A 19,069-nucleotide genomic window follows, 5' to 3' on the forward strand; every position below is an offset into this window, starting at 1 on the left:
CGTGCGCAGGTGCGGCCCCGCCCCGGTCCCGCCGTGCCCCGCGCCCATGGCCGCCCGGGGGCTGCTGCGGGCGGCGGGAGCTGTGCTCCGCGCCCCGGCCCGCGGCTACGCCAAGAAACCGGGTGAGGCCCGCACGGGCACCGGCCCGCACCCTCCCTCCTCGGCCTCGCTCCCCGTCCCCGTGCGTCCCCCCGTGCCCCTGTCGCGCGCTTCTCCCCCTGGTACCGGCCCTGCCCTGCCCGCGCTCCGGGCCCCGTGTTCTGGTTCCAGGGCCCTTCCCCGTGGTGCCGCCGGCCCAGCTCCATTCCTCGTGCCCTCCACTCTCACCCGGTCCCGGTCCCTGTTAGCGCCCCGCGATGCCCTTGCCCTCGAGTCCTCGTCCCTTCTGCCTGCATCCTTCACCCCTGGCACATCCCCTGCCCTCACTCTGCCCTCACTCTGCCCTTTTTCCCACAGCCGCCAAGTCCAAAGGCAAGGGTGTGCCGAAGGAGGCGTTGAAGGGGCCGGAGGTGTGCACCGACCCCACCATGCTCGCCACCCACGCCATGGGGGTCAACTACTTCAAGGAGGGTCCGGAGGTGGCCCTGAAGCCCGAGTCCGAGTACCCCGACTGGTGCGTGCTGCCCCACTCCTCTCTGTGCCCCAGAGGTACCATCCCAGGGGCACAGAGCTGTGTAAGAGGGACAGGGAAGTGTTCTGCGAGGAGGCAGACTGCCCCTCAGCAGCCCAGACACCTTCCCCAGGGTCAGGAGACTGGAGTGGGTGCACTGTGGATGTGGGGTGAGGGATCTGCACATCCTGGTCACTCATGTCCATTGCTCCGTCCCGTGCTTGTCCCTTTGTCCTCCTTCCTGCAGCCTCACATCCTCTGCATTCACCCCCAGGCTCTTTAAGATCCACCTCGGGCCCCCCAAGAAGCTGGAGGAGCTCGACCCCAACTCGCTTGAGTATTGGAGGCGCCTGCGGAAGTACAACACATGGCAGCGCAACAAGTTGAAGAAGGGCAAGAAGCTGTAGGTGCTGCTGAGCTTGGGGCTTCCCCATGTGCCACCACAAGGGGCACTGGGACCTGCCCTGGCTTTTGGTCTCTTCTCCTTGCTGTAAATAAGAAATAAATCTCTGAGTGAGGCTGATAGGTGTTACAAAGGCATATGTGTGACAACCCCAGACCCTTTGCAAGCTCGTGCCAAGGGCTGAGGCAACACAGGCCACAAGGTCTCAGTGTGTTTGTTAGTACAGAAGCTCAGGTTTTGGGTCATAGCTCTGAGCCCACACTGCACACGGGTCCTGCTCCATCACCACGGCTGGGGCTGAGGGCTCCGTGGGGATGTGGGGTGGGGAATGACCCACCCGTGTCACTGTGTCCCTGGCCGCTGGATCTCGGGGCCTGAGCAGCCTGTGCTCCCTGGGGCTGGAAGGATGGGGGCCAGGCTTTGGCAGTGCTGTAGGACAGCAGGCAAGTTGAGGGAGGGGACATGGTGGCCTGTTGCAGTGCCACCCCAACACCATGCTCTCCTTTCCTCCTCCAGCAGCAGAAGTGGTGCTGGGATGTCAGGGCTTGGCTGGGCTGGACAATGAAGGCAGGAACTTCCCCACAGCAACAGGGGCCTCACTGCTCTGTCTCTGCTTCTCCTTGGGCAGCTTCAGCTTGGCAAAGCCCAGCAGCTTCCCCTGGCCTTGGTTCTCCTGTGTGTTGGGCACACCTGGCTGAGAGGTGCCACAGTCACCTCAGCTCACCTCCACCTTGGACTCACTGCCCTGCAGATCCTTTTGTGCTCTGGGCAGAAGAGGCACCTGTGGGTTCCTGCAGTGAGGCAGCCTCTGCCTGGCCTGGCGGTGGCCCCGGTGCCATGTGCCCTGTGACAGGGTGTGCCCAGCTCCCCCGGGGCTGTGGGTGGCAGCTCTGCGCCCACGTGCTGCACAACAGGAAGGAAGAGGGAGGGAAGCAGAAGTGCTGTGCTGCAGCGCGGGGGCGATCTTGGGGGAGATTTTGGGCTGAACCCTCATTTCCTCTGTGTGGGGCTCAGTGCACAGCCTCGGAGCTGATGGGGCTCACCCCACGGTGAGTGCCCATCGCTGCTGGGCCTGCAGCTCGCCCTCCCCTCACCACCCCAGTGTGTCCAGATTCCCAAATCCAGCAGCAGGTGAGCAGACGGAGCACCTGGGTCCCTGTCCTCTCTTGGAGCCCCCTGCTTGGGTGAGTGTCACCCAGCTGCTCTGGGCAGCTCAGTCCTGGGGACAAGGGCCCTTCTGGGGTGGGTTATTGGGAAGGGACCTGAGGGGAGGAGGAGGGAGCTGCCCCTGTCCAGGTGGTTCATGTCACACTGAAACCTCTCCCAGGATTCAGGGCAAGCTGAGCTGGGTCACAGTCCCAAGACCCCCGTGTACCCTATGCTGACCCCCCTGTAGGCTCCTCATGGTGGCTCCAGAGCCACCATGCAGATGCCTGGTGACAGCAAGGGGGCTGCTGCTGCCCCACTGGGGCCTCTGCTAGAAGGAGAGGGGTGCTGGGGCCCCATTCTTTGTTTCACCTGAGAGGACAGGGAGGTGATGGTTGCTATCCCATCCTTCTAGTTCTGTGGATCCCATTCCAGGAAGGTCCCTTTCCTGGGGCCAGGCTAAAGTACCCTGGCTCCTTGCCCAAGGCTGGGGGGTGAGTGGAGTCCCCTGTGCCACCCAGCTTGCAGAGTGGCAATGTGTGTCATTCCTGGCTGGCTTCTGGTGGCCAGATCCAGCAGTGGTCCCAGCACCTCCTCAGGCTCCTGCCACCAGGGATCTCATTGTTCTCCCCTCTGAGTCACCCCGTGCCCAGAGGGCTCCGGTGGGGCACGGGGGCCTGTCACCCCTTCACCCACTGACAGCTCGTCCCTCGGGGTCCCCAGGAGCGATGGGGGACTGGAGCATGCCCATCGGCTCGCTGGGCGAGGAAGTGGTGGCCCGGCTGTGTGAGCTACTGGACAACGCCGGCCGGGGCTGGCGCAAGCTGGCCGAGCTGGCCGGGGCCGAGAAACGCTTCAGGTGCAGGTAGGGCTGGGGGAGCCCTGCTGGGGACTGTCCCCGACCCGGTTACCACGGGCACAGCTCTGCCGCGGGCTGAGCGAGGGGCGCAGGGGTCAGTTCCCCCCCGGGCTCCCATCCGCCCCGAGGGGGGGGTCTCTGGCTCTGGCTCTGGTTCTGGCTCTGGCTGTGGCAGGGCTCCCATCCACCCCGAGGGGGGAGTCTCTGGCTCTGGCTCTGGCTGTGGCTCTGACTGCTGCGGGCGCTTGCAGCGTGGAGGAGCTGGAGATGTGCTCGCTGAAGGTGCTGGAGCCCCGCGGCAGCCCCACACAGTGCCTGCTGCAGCTCCTGGCCGAGCGCGACTGCACCCTCAGGTACCTGCTGGGCTGCCTGGAGCGCATGGGGCACGAACAGGCCTGCCGGGTCCTCAGCGCCGCCGGTACGGACGGGCAGCAGAGCCGCGGGCTGGAGGGGAGCGCCGGGGGCAGGGGCTCAGCAAGAGGAAATGGGCACGGGGGTGAAGAACAGCAATTCCTGCTGGGGGTCTTGCTCTGGTAGCGAGGTGCTGGGCAGGCTGGGTGAGGTGGAATGGGTGCAACAGGATGAGATAGGATGGGATGTGGTCTGATTGGATGGGAGAGGTCAGATTTGGACAGCATGGGGTAGGGTGGGATGGGATAGGGTAAGATAGAGCAGAGTGGGATGGCATAGACTGAAACAAGATGAGATGTGTAGATGGGATAGCACTGAATATACCAATGGGACAAGGTGGGATGAGATAGTTGGGACAGGACAGAGATGTGGGATGTGATAGGATGGGCAGGGCTGGGAGAGGAGAAGCTGGGGGGGTGAGGCAGGATAGGATGGGACTGGATGGTATGGGGTGGTGTGAGACTCAGCCAGCCCAGACTGGTCTCTCCTCTCCTGCAGTCCAGGATGTGATTCGCATCACGGTGCAGCCTGAGTCGCAGGTGATGGCGGAGGGGACACAGGTGTCCCTGACCTGCTGTGCGACTGGCCCGCCAGGGCTCACGTACCAGTGGTTCTGTGGGAGGCAGGAGGTGAGGTCCCAATGTGTCACACTGATCAGGGCCTCCACATCCTGGCTGTGGTGAGGGACCCGCATGGGTGAGGGAGCACATTACTCCTTGGCCTCCTCCTCTCTTGTAGGTGCCTGGAGCCACATCCCCAGAGCTGGTGATCAACACAGCCACTCCCATGGGCCAGTGGTACATCTGCCGGGTGAACTGTGGGGCTACCTTCACCTTCTCCAGGTGGGCTCATGTGCAGGTGGAGAAGAGCAGCAGCCCCAGCTCAGGTTGGTCTTGAGATCTCTGTCCCTGGGCTGGCAGCTATGGGGCACCACTTGCCTGATTGGGGCATCTCCTGCAGGGCACCTCTTGCCCCATCAGGACAGGGATGGATCCTGAGCGGTATCATTTGCCATGTAAGGCAGACCTTCAGCTGTGAAGGTCTCTGGGCTTGCTGGGGTGATGGTGCCCACAGAAGAGTCACATGCCCTCCTCATACCTGCTGCCTCATGCCATCCATGGGTGCCAGGGCCTGTGGCTGCAGAACCTGGGGCCTGGAGCAGCGCTGCAGAGCGCTGCCATGGCTGGGTGTCTAATTTGCCACCCTGTCCCTTCCCCAGCCAGTGGCTACTGCCCGAGCATGGCAGGGCTGCAGATCCTGCGGCAGCCACGGCCGTGCCGCCTGGCCGAGGGGGACACGCTGGTGCTGGAGTGCAGAGCCATTGGCAACCCCCCACCCCAGTACCAGTGGTTCAGGAACCGGCGCCCCGTGGAAGGGGCACAGGCACCCCAGTTCCAGGTATGCTGGGACCTCTGGCATGGCACAGCATGGTATGGCATGGCACAGTGTGCCACAGTGCAGCGTGGTCTGGCACACGGCCCCAGCCTCCTGCCCTGCCCTGCTGGCAGGTGAAGCTGGTGACAACGGCTGAGCGGGGCAGCTACTCCTGCCACGTGTTCAACCTCTTCCATGAAGTGTGGAGCCAGGAGGTGGACGTGGAGATTGGTGAGGGCCTCAGACAAACCTCTGTGACCCCCCCACCTGCTCTCTTCCCAGTAAAGCCCTCATGGCTGCACAGTCTTGGGGGGACTGCAGCCCATGCTGGGAGGTGATGTCACACATAGGGTCCCTGACATCCCCTCTGCCACAGGACCACGGCTCTTCACCTCTGGAGGCTCCTGGCAGGATGGGGATGGAGGTAGGTGAGAGCAGAGTGTCCAGGTCTATGCTGCTCTGCCTGCTGTGCTCCCCTGGCATTGGAGGACCATGGCACAGCATTTCTCTCTTCCCAGGCTTCCTGGAGCATGGCAGCCCTGGACAGCTGTATGGTAAGAGCCTGCCCACGAGGGGCTGGTGGCCCTGGGGGGCTTTGACTGTCACCAGTGTCACCATTGTCACCTCATAAGGCTTTACTTGGCCAGGAATGCTTTGGGTGCAGCATAATGGAAGAGTGAAACAGCAGCCCAGCCCCAACTCAAATTAGGAGAGCAGATCAGCACCTTAACCCTCAACCCAGAGCCCCAACCCTAACCCTTACCCATAACCTGAGGGTTCAGGGATCAGTGAGGCAGGGAAGCCATAGGGTACTTTGGTACCCAGGGACCATGATGCTGGCCAGAGCTGGGTGTCACCTCTGTGGGCTGTGGGCAGCATGGAGAGCAGGTGTCCCACTCTGTAACAACACCTCCCTCTCCCGTCCTTGCAGCCACGGACAAAGTGGCGCTGCTGATTGGCAACATGCACTACCTGCACCACAAGCAGCTGCAGGCGCCCATCGTGGATGTTCACGCCCTGGGTGCCCTCCTCTGCCAGCTCGACTTCAAGGTGGTGTCGCTGCTGAACCTGCGCAAGGCTGAGATGCAGATGGCTGTCGATGAGTTCCTCCTCCTCCTTGACAAGGGCGTCTACGGTGCGACAGGACCTGCCAGGGTGGCTGCAGCCCAGGGGGAGCTGGGTGGTTTTATGCTGGTGGAGTCTTGGGTGCAGCCAGGCAAGAAGCAGATGCTGGCAGGTCAGGGGATGTCACCTTATCACCTGCCCTCTGTTCCCCCAGCAGGTTTGCTCTACTATGCCGGGCATGGCTATGAAAATTTTGGCAACAGCTTCATGGTGCCCATCGACGCGCCCAGCGCCTACACGTCAGAGCACTGCCTGTGCGTGCAGCGGGTGCTGCAGGAGATGCAGCAGCGCCGCACCGGCCTCAACATCTTCCTGCTTGACATGTGCCGCAAGAGGTGACCCGGCCCTGCCACCCACCTGGGGACAAGCTGCCGCTCAGAGAGAGCCAGCACAGGGACTTGTTGGTGGTGGCTACTGGGGGCGGGTAGCGGGGCACCCCCAGGGTCCCATCTAAACCCACTGTCTTTGTCTAAATGCCCCAAGACTTCACTGCCCCTGTGAGCTAGCAAACACTGCAATGGGTGGGCAGTGGGGCACAGAGCAGCCTTCAAGGTCCGGTGCGCTTTGGGATGGGTTTTGGGGGGGGACAGGTTCTCACTCTGTCCAGCTTCTCTTCTCTTGCAGGAACCTCAATGATGACATCATCCCACAGGTTGGGGCGCTGGAGGTCACGGCCAACATCGTCTTTGGCTATGCCACGTGGGTTTCCTCCCACCATCCTCTGGCACAGGCAGTGGGGCTGTCTCCCTGCCTAGCTCAGGGGCTCTGACCCCCACGGCTGCATCCCTCCACCTTTGATGCTGGAGGGGTTAGGCAAGAGGCAGCCCCCAGTCCCTCACAGGGCAGGGAGGTGCCCATGGCACTGCTTGGCTTTGGGCAGCACCTGCTGCCATGAGGCTGCAAGACTTCTCCAGAACACAGGGGTTTGGGCTGGTGATGCTTTAAGCATCCAGGATCTGGCCATGTTCTCGCCTGTCCCCAGCACAGATAGGAACAGGAAGAGTGCTGGGCACCCAGCTCTGGCTTCTTTAGGGCTGTCATCCTGTTGGGGGCCAATTCCCAGCGAGTGCCAGACCCCATGACAGATCCAGCCACTGCCCTGTGCCCCGCAGGTGTGCAGATGCCGAAGCCTATGAGCTGAGCCAGGGTGAGCTCTCCAATGGCATCTTCGTCACCTTCCTCAAGCGCTGGCTGCTGGAGGATGAGAAGATCACGGTGCTGCTAGACAAGGTGGCTGAGGGTGAGTGAGGAGCAGTGGGGAACAATGACCTCCCTGGTGGCCCCTGCCAACCCCCTGTGCCCCTGCAGACATGGGCACTCTGGAGATCACGCGAGGCCGGCAGGCACTGGAGCTCCGCAGCAACCTGTCAGAGAGACGGGCTCTGACAGACCCCATCCGCCCCCCGGGCCAGGATGAGTCCTCTGCCAGGAACCTGCAGTGGGCCAAGGCTCACGGTGAGTCATGGCCACCCTGTGCCAAGCTGGCATCTAGAGGGGGGACAGCCCCAAGAGCAGAGAGAGGCTGTGAACAACATCTGCTGGGTTCCTCCCACCTGGAGGAGAAACTACCAGCACAGAGCCACCAGCCTGGAGACAGGAACAATGTGTTGGCAGCCCTGCTCTGGGGTGACCCAGAGGCCACCTCACCTGTGGGTACAGCTCCAGCCCTGAGCCCCTGCAGGTCCCAGCCCTGTGCTCCCTGTCCCCTCCCCAGTCCTGCCGGAGAGCCGGCACCTCCGCTTTGACTGCGGTGTCACCGTGCAGCTGGGCTTCGCTGCCGAGTTCTCCAACATTATGATCATCTACACGCGTGTGGTGGCTGCCCCCAAGGACATCACCAAGTGTGAGGCCCGGCTCACTGATATTCCCGAGGTGGGAGCAGCTGCTGAAGCCCCCACCGGGGCAACACTGGGGAACGGGGGGAAGCTGTGGTGGTCTTCACGTGGATGCCGTCATGGCAGGAGCTGGATGTGGACCTCAAGTGCACCAACAAGGAGAGCCCAGAGGAGCTGGGCAGCCCGCTGGCGCCCATCTGGAGCCTCGGCTGCACCTCCTGCTGCCTCTACAGCCGGATCTGTGGCTTGCAGAAGCTGCGGGTAAGAGCCATGGCGAGTGGGGGCCGGTGTTGGGGGCACAGCGTGACCATGGCCGTGCCAGGGCAGGAGCCCATGGTGCTGGTGTCCCTGCAGCAGGAGCTGGCCTTCACTGTGTGCCTGCAGTACCGCTACCAGGGCATGGATGAGTTCGTGGAGGAGCGGCAGCAGGTGAACGTGGGGCGGCCGCTCATCGCCAAGCTCAACCTGCAGTGGGCAGCCGCCCCCTCACCAGCCCACAGCCCCCTCTGCCCCTCTGCCCCTGGGAGCTGGGGGGTAGGGGAGAGCTCATGGGTCAACACTCCCGAGGAGAACCTGAGCCCCGAGGGCCCCAGCTCCCACACCCTGTAGAGGGACAGTGAGGCCCCACCCGCATCACTGCAGTCCCCCGGTGCCATCCCTGTCCTGCTGGGGGGCCAGGGGATGGAAGGGGTGCAGGTGATGTGCACGGAGGCTGCCCTCCATCCTGGCTTCTGCCAAGGGGGGCAGGTCTCACAGCACAGCACGACTGGGACTGTGGGCCCCAGACGTACATCCCTGGCTTGGCCACCCCCACATCCCTGGGCAGTGCCAGTCCCATGTCCCTGGGCATGGCACTGCCACCCCCCCATCCCTGAGCAGTGCCAGCCCCACATCCCTGGGCAGTGCCAGCCCCACATCTCTGGCTTGGCCACCCCCCCATCCCTGAGCAGTGCTAGCCCCACATGCCTGGGCAGTGCCAGCCTCACATGCCCGGCCACCACCAGGCAGTGCCAGGGGCAGAGTGCCAGAGACCACGGCTCAGCGGGCTTGAGGCGTCATGCCGGGGCAGGGCTAGGTTCGTTCAGGCCTGGGAGAAATAGAGAGAAATAAGCAGCTTAGGGGGCAAATCCCGCGGGAGGAGATTACAGGGATGGGAGCGAGTGGGCTCCTGCTCGGCCACGAGGGAGTGGGAGCACCCCCTGGTACCCCCAGCGCTCCCAGCAGCTCCCACTCCTCACAGTCCAGCCACAAGAACCGGCCCCATCTGGGCAGTGAGCGATTTCAGGACAGGATTGGAATCTAAGGGTGAAAAAAAAAAGTATTTTTGCTTGAGTTTTTCCCACACAAACTCCCACATGCTGGGTATCCACCGGGGAAAGCACCAATAAAGTGGTCCGGCCAGGCGGCTCAGTGCTTTTCCGCCCTCCCTGCGTTTAAATGGCATTTTTGGCTCAGAAATCTTGCCCGTTCCTGCAGGAGGTGCAGCGCAGCACCGGGCGCACCCACAGGAGGGAAGGGGGGTACCAAGTGCGGGTACCCCGACATTCCCCGTGCCACCCCAAGGAAAACAGCTCGCACGTTCCATGACTCACACAGCCCCCAGCCCAAGGAGCCGGGGCGGCGCACCCTCCTGCCGGGGCCCCTCCGCGCTCTCGGGGGTTGCGGGGCCGGCCTGGGGAGCACCCTCGCCCCAATTAGGCTCCGATCAAACGAGCCGGGGGTGCGGCGCTGCCGCTCCCAGCGCCAGCCTGCCTTTGTTGGCGCTCGGGAGGCCGAGGGGTGCCCCGGGCTGGCGCCAGCCTCGGCAATTATGTCATGTGAAAAGCGCAGCCCCCATTGAGCGCGTCCCGTCCCCCGGATCAAACCCCATTACTTCCGCAGCCGTTGCTTCATTATCTGCCGGCCGGAGCTCGCCTCGGCCGGGGCGCTTCACCCCATTAGCTGGGCCGGGGAGCCGGGGAGCATCGATTATGCGTTTAATGGGTTGTTAAAGGTTTAATTGTCGCTAACGAAACAGACGAGCAGCAGCAGCCGGGGGACGGGGCACAAGGAGAAGGGTCTCGCCGGGGTCAGTGCCTCGCCTGGCTTCCCTGCCAGACCCGCCCGACACCGGGGCTCTGGAGACGTCAGAGTCCGGCCCCGGGGGGTTTGGATCGGGGTGAGACCCCGGGCTGGGGGGGACTGCAGACACTGAGCGGGGTCTGCGCCGGGGGGACGCGGTGGGGATGGGGCTGCCCCGGCACAGCCCCGGCTGGGGCTCTTGTCAGGTCTGGAGCGGGAAGATTTTCTGGAGAAAACCTTTGGTGGGAACTGGGTTGTCCCTCGTTTGGGTCCTCCAGGAACTAGGGCACCCCAGGAACCTAGGACACTTCAGGGCATCCCAGGGACCCGGGGCACCCACTCACCCAGGGATAAGCCCCCCTGTCTTGCTGTCCCGGCTGTGCTTAAGCACCTCAAAGCCACTGTGGGCTCAGCCATGTGCTGGAGTCATGCTGGCTTTGCCATCGGTGAGGGTGCTGATGCCACGGGCTGTACCCCAAGCTCCAGTGAGTGGGCAAATGGGACAGAGCTGCAGAGCCACTCTGGAGACTCTTGAGGACACAGCAGCTTGTCACCACTCCCCGGCTCCCACCTGGCAAGGAACACCGGCAAGGAGTAAGCCAGGTATGGTGTGCCCCAAGAACCCTGCTGTGGTGAGCCCAGGGCTCACAGCCAGCTGCCTGCTCTCACCAGAGGTCTCAGGGGTCCCACTGCTACCCATCCTCCCCCCAGCACCATTCCAGCAGCCCTCTGCCACTGGCTCCTCTGGGAGCATTAGGGCAGGGGGCAGTGGGCACAGCCCCCACAGGGCAGTCGAGCAGGGGACCTGTGACAAGCTGTTGAGGCCACGGAGCAGCACAAGCCAGTCCCAGGTCACCTGTGCCTGGACCTGGCCCAGCCCTGCAAGCAGCATCCCACGGGAGCAGGGCAGGAGGGTGCACAGGGATGGCACTCCCGTGCCCCCACAGAAAGCTCCTTTCTGGCAGAGGCTTGGCAGCCACGCCGTGCTAAGGAGAGCACGGCACGACCGCGGCCCCGCAGCGCCCGACTCCAGCATGCAGCAGCCATCCAGCTTTTCTCTTTACTCACAATACACCCGTGATCTCGGCGCATCTCCTGGCATGACCAGCAGCGTGCCCCAGCACAGCTAAAACATCCCCCCAAGTACTCCCTACAAAACTAGAGCTTTCTGTTCAGTTTTGTTTAAATCTGCAGCATTTAAAAAAAAAATTAATAATAATGGAAAGGGGAGGGGGTGTGGAGAAAGGAGGTGTCCAGCTGGGGTGTGGTGGGTGGCCCGGTGGCACAGTGGGATGCCTGAGCCTCAGCCAGGTCCTTAGCTGATCTTGGTGCCTCAGAGAGGCAAGGGAGCTCTCCTGGAGTCCTTCCTCCCAGCCGTGGGGCCCTGCCAGCACCCGGACTCGCTCCCCGGACACCACCGGTGCTGGGTCAGTGTGGGGAAGAGGCAGCCCGGCATCCCTGCCCGGGGCCAGCTTTGGTCCTGCTGAGCACCCGCTGTCCTCCCTCGCCCGCCGCGGGGCTGGGGAGCTCGGAGGGGAGCGTTCATCAAATGGGCTGCCAGGTCTTGTCAATGGTCTGAATGTGCTCCTTGGCTTTCATGCGGAGCGAGGCGATGCTGGAGCTCCTCTGGTCCACCTCCTCCAGCGGGTACTTGTCCACAAAGGGGGTGCCGCACTGGTAGGGCGCGGGGGCCATGGGCTGCATGCCCTGCGCCATCGGCGGGGGGGTGTTGAGGAAGGAGTGCCCAGCATAGGGGGGCTGCAGGGCCTGGGGGGCTCCCATGAAGCCGGGGATGCTGTGGACCGTGGTGGCACTGGAGATGGGGGACGTCAGCCATGGGTCGAGTGGGAGGGAGTTGCTCATGGGCCCCACGTTGGGGGTCATGGGGGGCCGGTTGAAGGAGAGCACAGGGGTGTCGTGGAGCTTCATGGAACTGGCCTCCATCTTCTCCTGCCTTCTCCACTTGGCTCGTCGGTTCTGGAACCAGACCTGTGAGGTGAGAGCCAAGGTGAGATCACTGTGCCCAGCTAGGCCCTTGCAGAGTGTCCCTCATGCTGTGTCCCATGCAGGGTGCCCCATGCCTCTGCCCCAGACAGGGTGCCCCGTTCTGCAGTATCGCGTGTGGGGTGCCCCACAGGGCGTGCTCAAGGTGGGGGTGTCCCGTATGAGGTACCCACAAGGGCTATCCTACAGGACTCCAGCAACCCCAGCACCTCTGCCAGACCTCTCCACCAAGCCCCAGAGACCAAGGACATCTCCAAGGTGTGGAAGAGAGAGGTGTAAGCACACAGCCCCTTTTGCTCTGTGGGAACATGCACTCTGGCCCTGCAAACTCCCAGCAGTCCATGGCACAATGCTATCCGACCTTCCCAGCCCTTGGTCACAGCTTTTATAAGTTAAACAGCCTCAGTTGTGCCAAAACCCAGCAGGAATGACAGGGACTGGCGACCCAAATCCAGTGGGGACGTCTGGCCCCGTGGGAACTGCTCATTAAAGTGCTGGTCCCCATGTCCCCAGAGCAGCACAGGGCACAGGGGTCTGCTGCAGGAAGAAAAGGGGAGGAAAGATGCATGGTTGGGTGGGAAAGGGAAGGGTTCCATGGGCTGCTCACGGCTGTTGTGGACACTGGGCTGCACTGGTGCAAACTGCACGTCCAGAGAAGGAAATGGAGCTGGGGAAAGGGCTGGAGCACAAGCCGGATGAGGAGCAGCTGAGGAAGCTGGGAGAGCTGAGCCTGGAGAAAAGGAGGCTCAGGGGGAACCTTCTGGCTCTGCACAACTCCCTGACAGGAGGGGACAGCCGGGGGGGATCCGGCTCTGCTCCCAGAGAGCAAGGGAGAGCACAGGAGGAAACAGCATCAAGCTGCCCTAGGGGAGGGTTAGGTTGGAGATTAGTGGAAACTTCTTCCCTAGGGCAGTGATGGAGTCCTCATTCCTGGAAGGACTTCTAAGACATGTGGATGTGGCACTTTGGGACATGGATTGATGTGGCCCTGGCAGTGCTGGGGGAGCAGTTGTACCCTATGGACCCAAAGCGCTTTTCCAGCCTGAACGATTCTGTGATTCTATGAAACTTGTTGTTGCTCAGAGAGCTCAGCAGAGGTGTCTTTATGGTTTTTGGACCCCCACAAAAAAGTCTGCATTGTCTTGACTGGGGCTGAGGCCTGGGGAATTCAGTTCATTTGTTTGGGGGCTACTGCTTTCATTCACAGTGGGTTTGTTACTTCAGCTCCCTGACCCTTTCTCCCTCCCTGATCTCACCCCGTCAGTCCAAGCATGGTGGGGAGAAGACTGGTGGGACCCCAGGCTCTTCCCAGGCTCTGCTCTCCCCCAAAGAGCCTTTTGCTGCAGCCCAAGGAACAAGTCATCCCCAGCCCCACTGCCCTGCTCCAACAGGTTTAAAACCCTCAAATCCATGAGGATCTTGTGCTTTCCCAGCCCAAAAACCTGGAAGGAGCCACAATCAGCCAAGGTGGGTTTTTTGGCATGTGAGCAGAAGGAGGGATGGGAGCAGCCACCACTAGAGGGGTAAAAAGTTTCTGAGAACCATCTCTGTGCCCTAACGGAGCCTCTGGCCCATGGGCCCAACTGAGACCTTGTAAGTCAAACTGGGACCCCATGGAAGAACAAGGCTCAGCCATTAAACCCTTTCCCTGGCTTTGCTGGGAACAGCTGGCTCTGCAGAGGCGCCACTCTTGTCTCGAGCTGTGGGGAAACTGAGGCACAGAGGGAGGCACTGGCACTAGAGTTGAGAGCTGAGAGGAGCTCTCCAGCACCTTGGAGTCCCTCTGCCACCCCTCAGGGACGGATCCGGGCTGCGGGGGTGCTGCCCTCCCTACCTGCACGCGGACCTCCGGCAGGTTGACCTTCATGGCCAGCTCCTCGCGGCTGTACACGTCAGGGTAGTGGGACTTCTCGAAGGCACGCTCCAGCTCGTGCAGCTGGTACGTGGTGAAGGTGGTGCGGTTCCGCCGGTGCTTCTTCTTGGGCTGCTCCTCCTCGGCGGCGGCTGGCGGGGTGCTCTCGCCGTCCCCCGGCTTCCGCAGCTCACCCAGGTCCCCCTCGCACTTATTCAGGAACATGGTGGCACCTGCAGGGGCACTGCAGGGTTAGAGGGGCCTGGGGGTTTTGGGCCCCGCACGTGTCCCCAGCCCAGGGATGGACGGACAAGTAAACGGAGGGATGGGAAGGTAGGGTGGCCCTAGGAACAGGTTATGCAAAGGCATAATCCTCTCTGCCACAGCAGAGGATCCCAGGGCTGTGGTGTCCTGGGGGCTGATCCACAGTCCCAGGGACTAAGCTGGGGTCCTGGGACTGACCCAGAATCCAGGAGATGCCTCGCACTTGGCTCTGCTGTCAGATGCCACCGGGCCAATGAACCTGCTGGTGCTAGAAGTCAGATTTCCTCTAAAATGGAGGATTTGTGAAAGTGCCACCACTGAGAGCCAACCTGATCTCTCTCTGCTGTGGCCTGGAGGGGACCAAGCCTGGGTTAATTCCCTGCTTCCTCCCCAGCTCCTCTTGTCCAGCCTCTTCCATGGAGAAGGCTGGCCCTGGAACACTGGAGGACCCAGTGTCTGTCCCCAGGCTGGGCGGGAGTGACCCAGCACTGTCCCCCAGCTAATAACCGTTTTGGTGACGCTTATAAGCATTTTCAACCCTCACAACGTTTCATCTTTAAGCTTTTTATCCGGCATCTGAAATCTTCCTGCAGTATTTGCAGAGGATTAAGGGTCTCTTTCCACCATGAGGATGTCGGCAGACATGGAAATGGGGCATAAAACTGTAATTCTGGGGCAAGGGGAAGGCTCTGCATTGCCCAGATCCGCCAGCAAAGACTCACCTCATGCCTCAGTGGGAGTGGGGAGGGAAAAGGAGAGTGGGTTCATGCTGGGAGGGGGTAATGGGGGTCCTAGCAGCGAGCAGGGGCTGGGTGTCGGCTGTTGCCCAGGCTGCACACACAGGGGTGTCTGAGTGGGGTGCTGTGTGTGCAGTGGGGTGTGTGCTGTGTGCCCGTCCCTGGGCAGGGGCCCAGGGGTGCTCAGGGGTGCTCAGGGGTGCTCCCAGTGAGGCACAGGTATGTGGGGGGAAGGTGTCCATTGGGCATGCAATGGAAGGTGTGCAGCACTGCACAGCGTGAATGGGGGTGTGCGGGATGGGGGTGTGCAGGGTGGGGGTGTGTGGGGATGGGGGTGTGTGGGGATGGGGGTGTGCAGGATGGGGGTGTGCAGGGTGGGGGTGTGTAGGGATGGGGATGTGCGGGGTAGTTTGTGCCACACAGGAGCAATGCCAGGGTGCAGTGCCTGTGTGCCATGCATGCAGCACATGCTGTGCAGTGTCTGCACTGCTGCACGCAGGGCACAGTGTGTGTGCACAGCACTCACGCATGGCATGCACAGCACCGTGAGTGTGCAGGGAGCAGAGTGTGTGGGGCATGCACAGCCTGTGGCACAGGAGCTGTGGGCACGCAGTGTACAGTGTGTGCAGTGTGTGCAGTGTGTGCAGTCAGGATGGCACAGGCAGCAGAGGCACGTGCAGAGCCTGTGGCACACACCATGCAGTGCAGCACATGCAGTGTGTGCATGTGTGTGGCAATGAGCAGTGCCTGCCCAGCGTGTGCTGTGTCTGTGCAGTGCAGCCAACACGAGCAGCGTGTGCCTGGTGCTGCTGTGGTGTGCTCAGGGCGTGTGGTGTGGTGTGTGGCGTGGGCAGTGTGTCCAGTGCAATCAGGGCATGCCCAGGGGCTGCGTGTGCAGCGTGTGCAGTGCGTGCAGTGTCTGCAGTGTGTGCAGTGTGTGCCGTGTGTGCAGCATGTGCCGTGTGTGCAGCATGTGCAGTGTGTGCAGCGTGTGCATTGTGTGCAGTGTCTGCAGTGTCTGCAGCATGTGCAGTGTCTGCAGCGTGTGCAGCGTGTGCAGCATGTGCAGCGTGTGCAGCGTGTGCAGCGTGTGCATTGTGTGCAGTGTACGCAATGTGTGCAGTGTGTGTTGCACACCCAGTGGGTGCTGTACTCCCAGGAGGGCTGTGCACATGTGGTGCTGGTGTGCAGGGAGTGCAGCAGGGTGTGGTGCAGGGAGTGCAGCAGGGTGTGGTGCAGGGAGTGCAGCAGGGTGTGTGTGCCTTTGGGAGCTGGAGGCCCCCCCATACCCCACAGCCCCTGGCAGGGTGCCTGTAGCCCCAGGGGCTCTGGGTCCAGCCCAGCAGTCTCAGGCTGCCTCAGGGGACCCACAAGTCAGGGCAGGGGTGTTGGGTGCTGCACCCTGGGGTGCCCCAAGGCAGCGGTTGGGGGGAGCTGGGGGAAGCAGGGGCCCTGTGGTCACTGTGTGAGCAGCACAGTGTGTTCTGGGGCTGGGGACACAGGGAGGGGATGGGGTCCCCCACTGACATCCTGCTCTTACTTACCTGCTTCTCATTTGCGCAGCTCCACACCTGCAAGGAGAGGAGAGAAGGGGGCTGAGCACCTACAGCACCCTCCCAAGGGACCCAGCACCCCATCAGGATCCCCATCTGCCCTGCCCAGCCATGTCCCATGGTCCCATGGAGCAATGGGGGGAGCCAGAGCTGGGGGGGAGCTGGAAGGGGCAATGGGAATGGGTGAGATGGGCACTGGGGGAATGAGTGAGAGAGGCTGGGGGGGCTGGGGACAAGATGGGGCAAGCAGAAGAGGGGCAATGGTGGGGGACAGGGCTGAGGTATGGAGACAGAGCCCCATGGTTCACCCCCTGACCCCGTCAGAAAGCAAAGGAGGCAAAAACTTCCCAGAGAGCAGCAAAGCCCAACCTGGGAGCACAGATGAGCCAAGAGCAGCAGAACAGCGGAGCAGCGGTGACCCGGCAGCAGGGTGGCACCCCCAGACCCTGCGGGATGGGGGCAAGGGCAGGACCCCCACCCCAATCTGCCTCGGCCTGGCTGGGGGGCACAGAATGTCCCTGAGTGGGGAACGGGGCAGGGGGGGCACTACAGATCAGGCTGGGGGACATCAGCACCAACCAACCCCCCATTTTCCCCATCCTCCACGGACTGGCCTCAGGACTCCCAAGCTTTTGCCACTGGTGTTTTGGGAATCCTGCCTGGAAACAGGCCAGGCTGAGCTGGGGGTGGGGAACTGCTAAACTCTGGCTCCCGAAGGACATCTTCCTGCAGCCACTCTCATGCAATTTTTGGGTTTAAACTCAAAATTTAGGGGGTTTAGCAGCAATTTTTGGGTTTAAGCCCTTAAGCTGCAAAACTGTGCTGGGAACCATAAGGACCCAATACCTCAGGAGAGTTCTTCCCCCCCCTCCTCGATGCTCCAGCCCACGGTTTTCCTGTGGGGGCTGCTAGCTGTGGGGAGGGAATGGCTGCTGGTAAAGACACCCAAAAAAGCAACAGAAATGACATTGAGCCCCGGTCAAAGTGGGTAAAACCCCTCACTTCCTGAGCACTGCAAAGCATCAGTGAGGACAGGTGTCCTCACTGTCAGCAGGGGATGTGGAAGAGACAGTCCAGGGACAGCCCCACCTTCCACTGGGACCCCATTCTTTGCTTTAGAAGCCCACCTGGCTGCCAGAATTTGGCTCCCTGGGCTCGAGCCGCCAGGGATGGGTGGTCAGAGCATGGGTGGCTCCTGCCCCTGGCTCTGTGTGATTCAGGGCCAGTGACACTGGCGGGCGCCCGCACCCGCTCCTGAGTCCCCAGGGAATGGTGCCAGCCCCGTCCCCAACACCGACCCCAGGCACACCCTGGGGACACCCACTCCCTTTCTCAGCATCTTCCCTCGGCGCTTTGTCCCGAATTGGAAAAAAACGGCGTTACCTGCTGGGCCCAACTCGGCTTTTCCAGGAGTATTTAACTTTGCTGGTCCCTCCCGGGAACCAAACAAGCGGCTCAACCTCACCAATCTCGCAGCTTTGGCAGCCAAAGTTGCCTCTAGTCTTCTTATTTGTCACAGAACCGCCGTGCTAAGGCTCGGGAGAATCTTTATTTAGTGTTGCAGATGTCACCAAGGCACCGCAGATTGGAAATGAGTCCAAAGGATTAAGACGAGGTTATTAATTGGAGGCCTTCCCCTTTAAGAATGATTGACAGTTACTTTCTGGACAAGTAATTGCTCTAAATGTCCCCCCAGCACGGGTCCGGGGGGGCAGTGGCGGACAAAGCCCCGAACTGCCTTCCCCACTCGGATTGTCTCCCCACAAAGGCGTCCTGCTGGAGTTTGCCGTGTAATCCCCTCATTACGGGCGAGGAGAAAGAATTAGAAACAGGGGGAGCGGAGAAGAAAGGATGGAGGGGGAGGGGGCAGGATTTCCTTGGACTGTGGAGCCTCTGCCCCAGGGATGGGGTCCGGGGCAGATGCCCCAAGCCTCAGTGGGGTGGGGATGCTGCAGTGATGGGTGTTGTCCCCCCTGGACAGGGATGGCGAGCCTGGGGGTGGCCCTGTGACAGCGTGGGTGGCCCTGTGGCTCCCAGTGGTGCTGTCTGCAGAGCCCTGTCCATGTGGGGAGCAGAGATGGGGACAGTGTGGGGACAGGGATGGGGACCAGGCATGGGGTCCAGCGTGAGGACCCAGGGTGTGGGCACGGTCTGGGGACCTGCTCTGGGGTCTGGCTGTGGGCCCAGGTGTAGGGACCAGCCAGAGAGACCAGCCCCCCTGAACAGCCTTGGGGACCTGATATGAAGACCAGGCAGGGAACACTCACGGGGACCAGAGGCAGGGGACCAGGCCAAGCGTGGGGAGCGGCCATGGGGCAGTGCCCACGGGACCAGGCGTGGGGATGACCCATGGACATGGGACTGAGCACTGGGCCAGGCATGGGAACACCCTGTGGGGAGCAGCTGTGGGATTCAGCCAAGGGGACGATCCCTGGGGGTGCCCATGGGCCCTGGCCTAAGGGGGCATGGGACAAAGGCAGCCAGTCTGAGGGGCAGGGCTACCATTCCTCTCCTCCGCACTCCCACTGCTGCCTCTGGGCTCCAAAGAATGATGGAAACATCATGGTGGAGGTCCTGGGCTGTGCTTGGTGCTGCCCACAGCCCCCACCAAGGATTTTGCCCTTTTCTTTCTTTGCTCACTTTTACTTTCTCCCAAAACCCTCTTCCTGCCACCTGCAACCACCGCCACCCCCGGGCCTGTCTAGGCTTCCTCCCACTCCCTTCCCCTCCTGGCCACGCTTCCCCTTTCAGATGGCAAATGTCACTGTGGGGGTTTTGGACCCTGTGCCAGGTGGCTGCTGGCCCCGGAGTGGGTCTGTGCCCTCCCCACCAGAG

General features: G+C 62.1%; 3 protein-coding genes across 4 annotated transcripts; 2 read left to right on the plus strand and 1 right to left on the minus strand.

The window, feature by feature from the left end:
* Positions 1 to 22: 22 nt before the first annotated feature.
* MRPL54 (mitochondrial ribosomal protein L54) lies at positions 23 to 1,133 on the plus strand. 2 transcript variants are annotated; one of them, XM_041423433.1, is made up of 3 exons: positions 23 to 122; positions 457 to 613; positions 858 to 1,133. In XM_041423433.1, the coding sequence occupies exons 1-3, from the start codon at positions 47 to 49 to the stop codon at positions 1,015 to 1,017; spliced, it is 393 nt and encodes a 130-aa protein (XP_041279367.1). In that variant the 5' UTR covers positions 23 to 46; the 3' UTR covers positions 1,018 to 1,133. The 2 variants fall into 2 exon arrangements, with proteins under 2 accessions (XP_041279367.1, XP_041279376.1); XM_041423442.1 differs by having other exon boundaries at positions 885 to 1,133.
* Positions 1,134 to 1,436: 303 nt separating this feature from the next.
* LOC121345664 (mucosa-associated lymphoid tissue lymphoma translocation protein 1-like) lies at positions 1,437 to 9,173 on the plus strand. Its single transcript, XM_041422791.1, is given in 18 exon segments — positions 1,437 to 2,197; positions 2,883 to 3,024; positions 3,270 to 3,436; positions 3,928 to 4,058; positions 4,168 to 4,319; positions 4,649 to 4,733; positions 4,735 to 4,827; positions 4,938 to 5,034; positions 5,180 to 5,227; positions 5,322 to 5,357; positions 5,735 to 5,938; positions 6,086 to 6,263; positions 6,553 to 6,627; positions 7,041 to 7,168; positions 7,237 to 7,383; positions 7,643 to 7,800; positions 7,890 to 8,024; positions 8,118 to 9,173. Coding segments are annotated over 17 exon segments (2,226 nt in total). The 5' UTR covers positions 1,437 to 2,197; positions 2,883 to 2,887; the 3' UTR covers positions 8,373 to 9,173.
* Positions 9,174 to 11,295: 2,122 nt separating this feature from the next.
* On the minus strand, positions 11,296 to 17,797 carry RAX2 (retina and anterior neural fold homeobox 2). The gene is made up of 4 exons (XM_041423386.1): positions 17,618 to 17,797; positions 16,226 to 16,252; positions 13,663 to 13,913; positions 11,296 to 11,813 (listed from the first exon to the last, which is right to left on the minus strand). The coding sequence occupies exons 3-4, from the start codon at positions 13,903 to 13,905 to the stop codon at positions 11,370 to 11,372; spliced, it is 687 nt and encodes a 228-aa protein (XP_041279320.1). The 5' UTR covers positions 13,906 to 13,913; positions 16,226 to 16,252; positions 17,618 to 17,797; the 3' UTR covers positions 11,296 to 11,369.
* Positions 17,798 to 19,069: the final 1,272 nt, after the last annotated feature.

Source organism: Onychostruthus taczanowskii, unplaced genomic scaffold (assembly GCF_017590055.1).
Source record: "Onychostruthus taczanowskii isolate IOZ18803 unplaced genomic scaffold, ASM1759005v1 scaffold110, whole genome shotgun sequence".
NCBI classification, from domain to species: Eukaryota; Metazoa; Chordata; class Aves; order Passeriformes; family Passeridae; genus Onychostruthus; species Onychostruthus taczanowskii.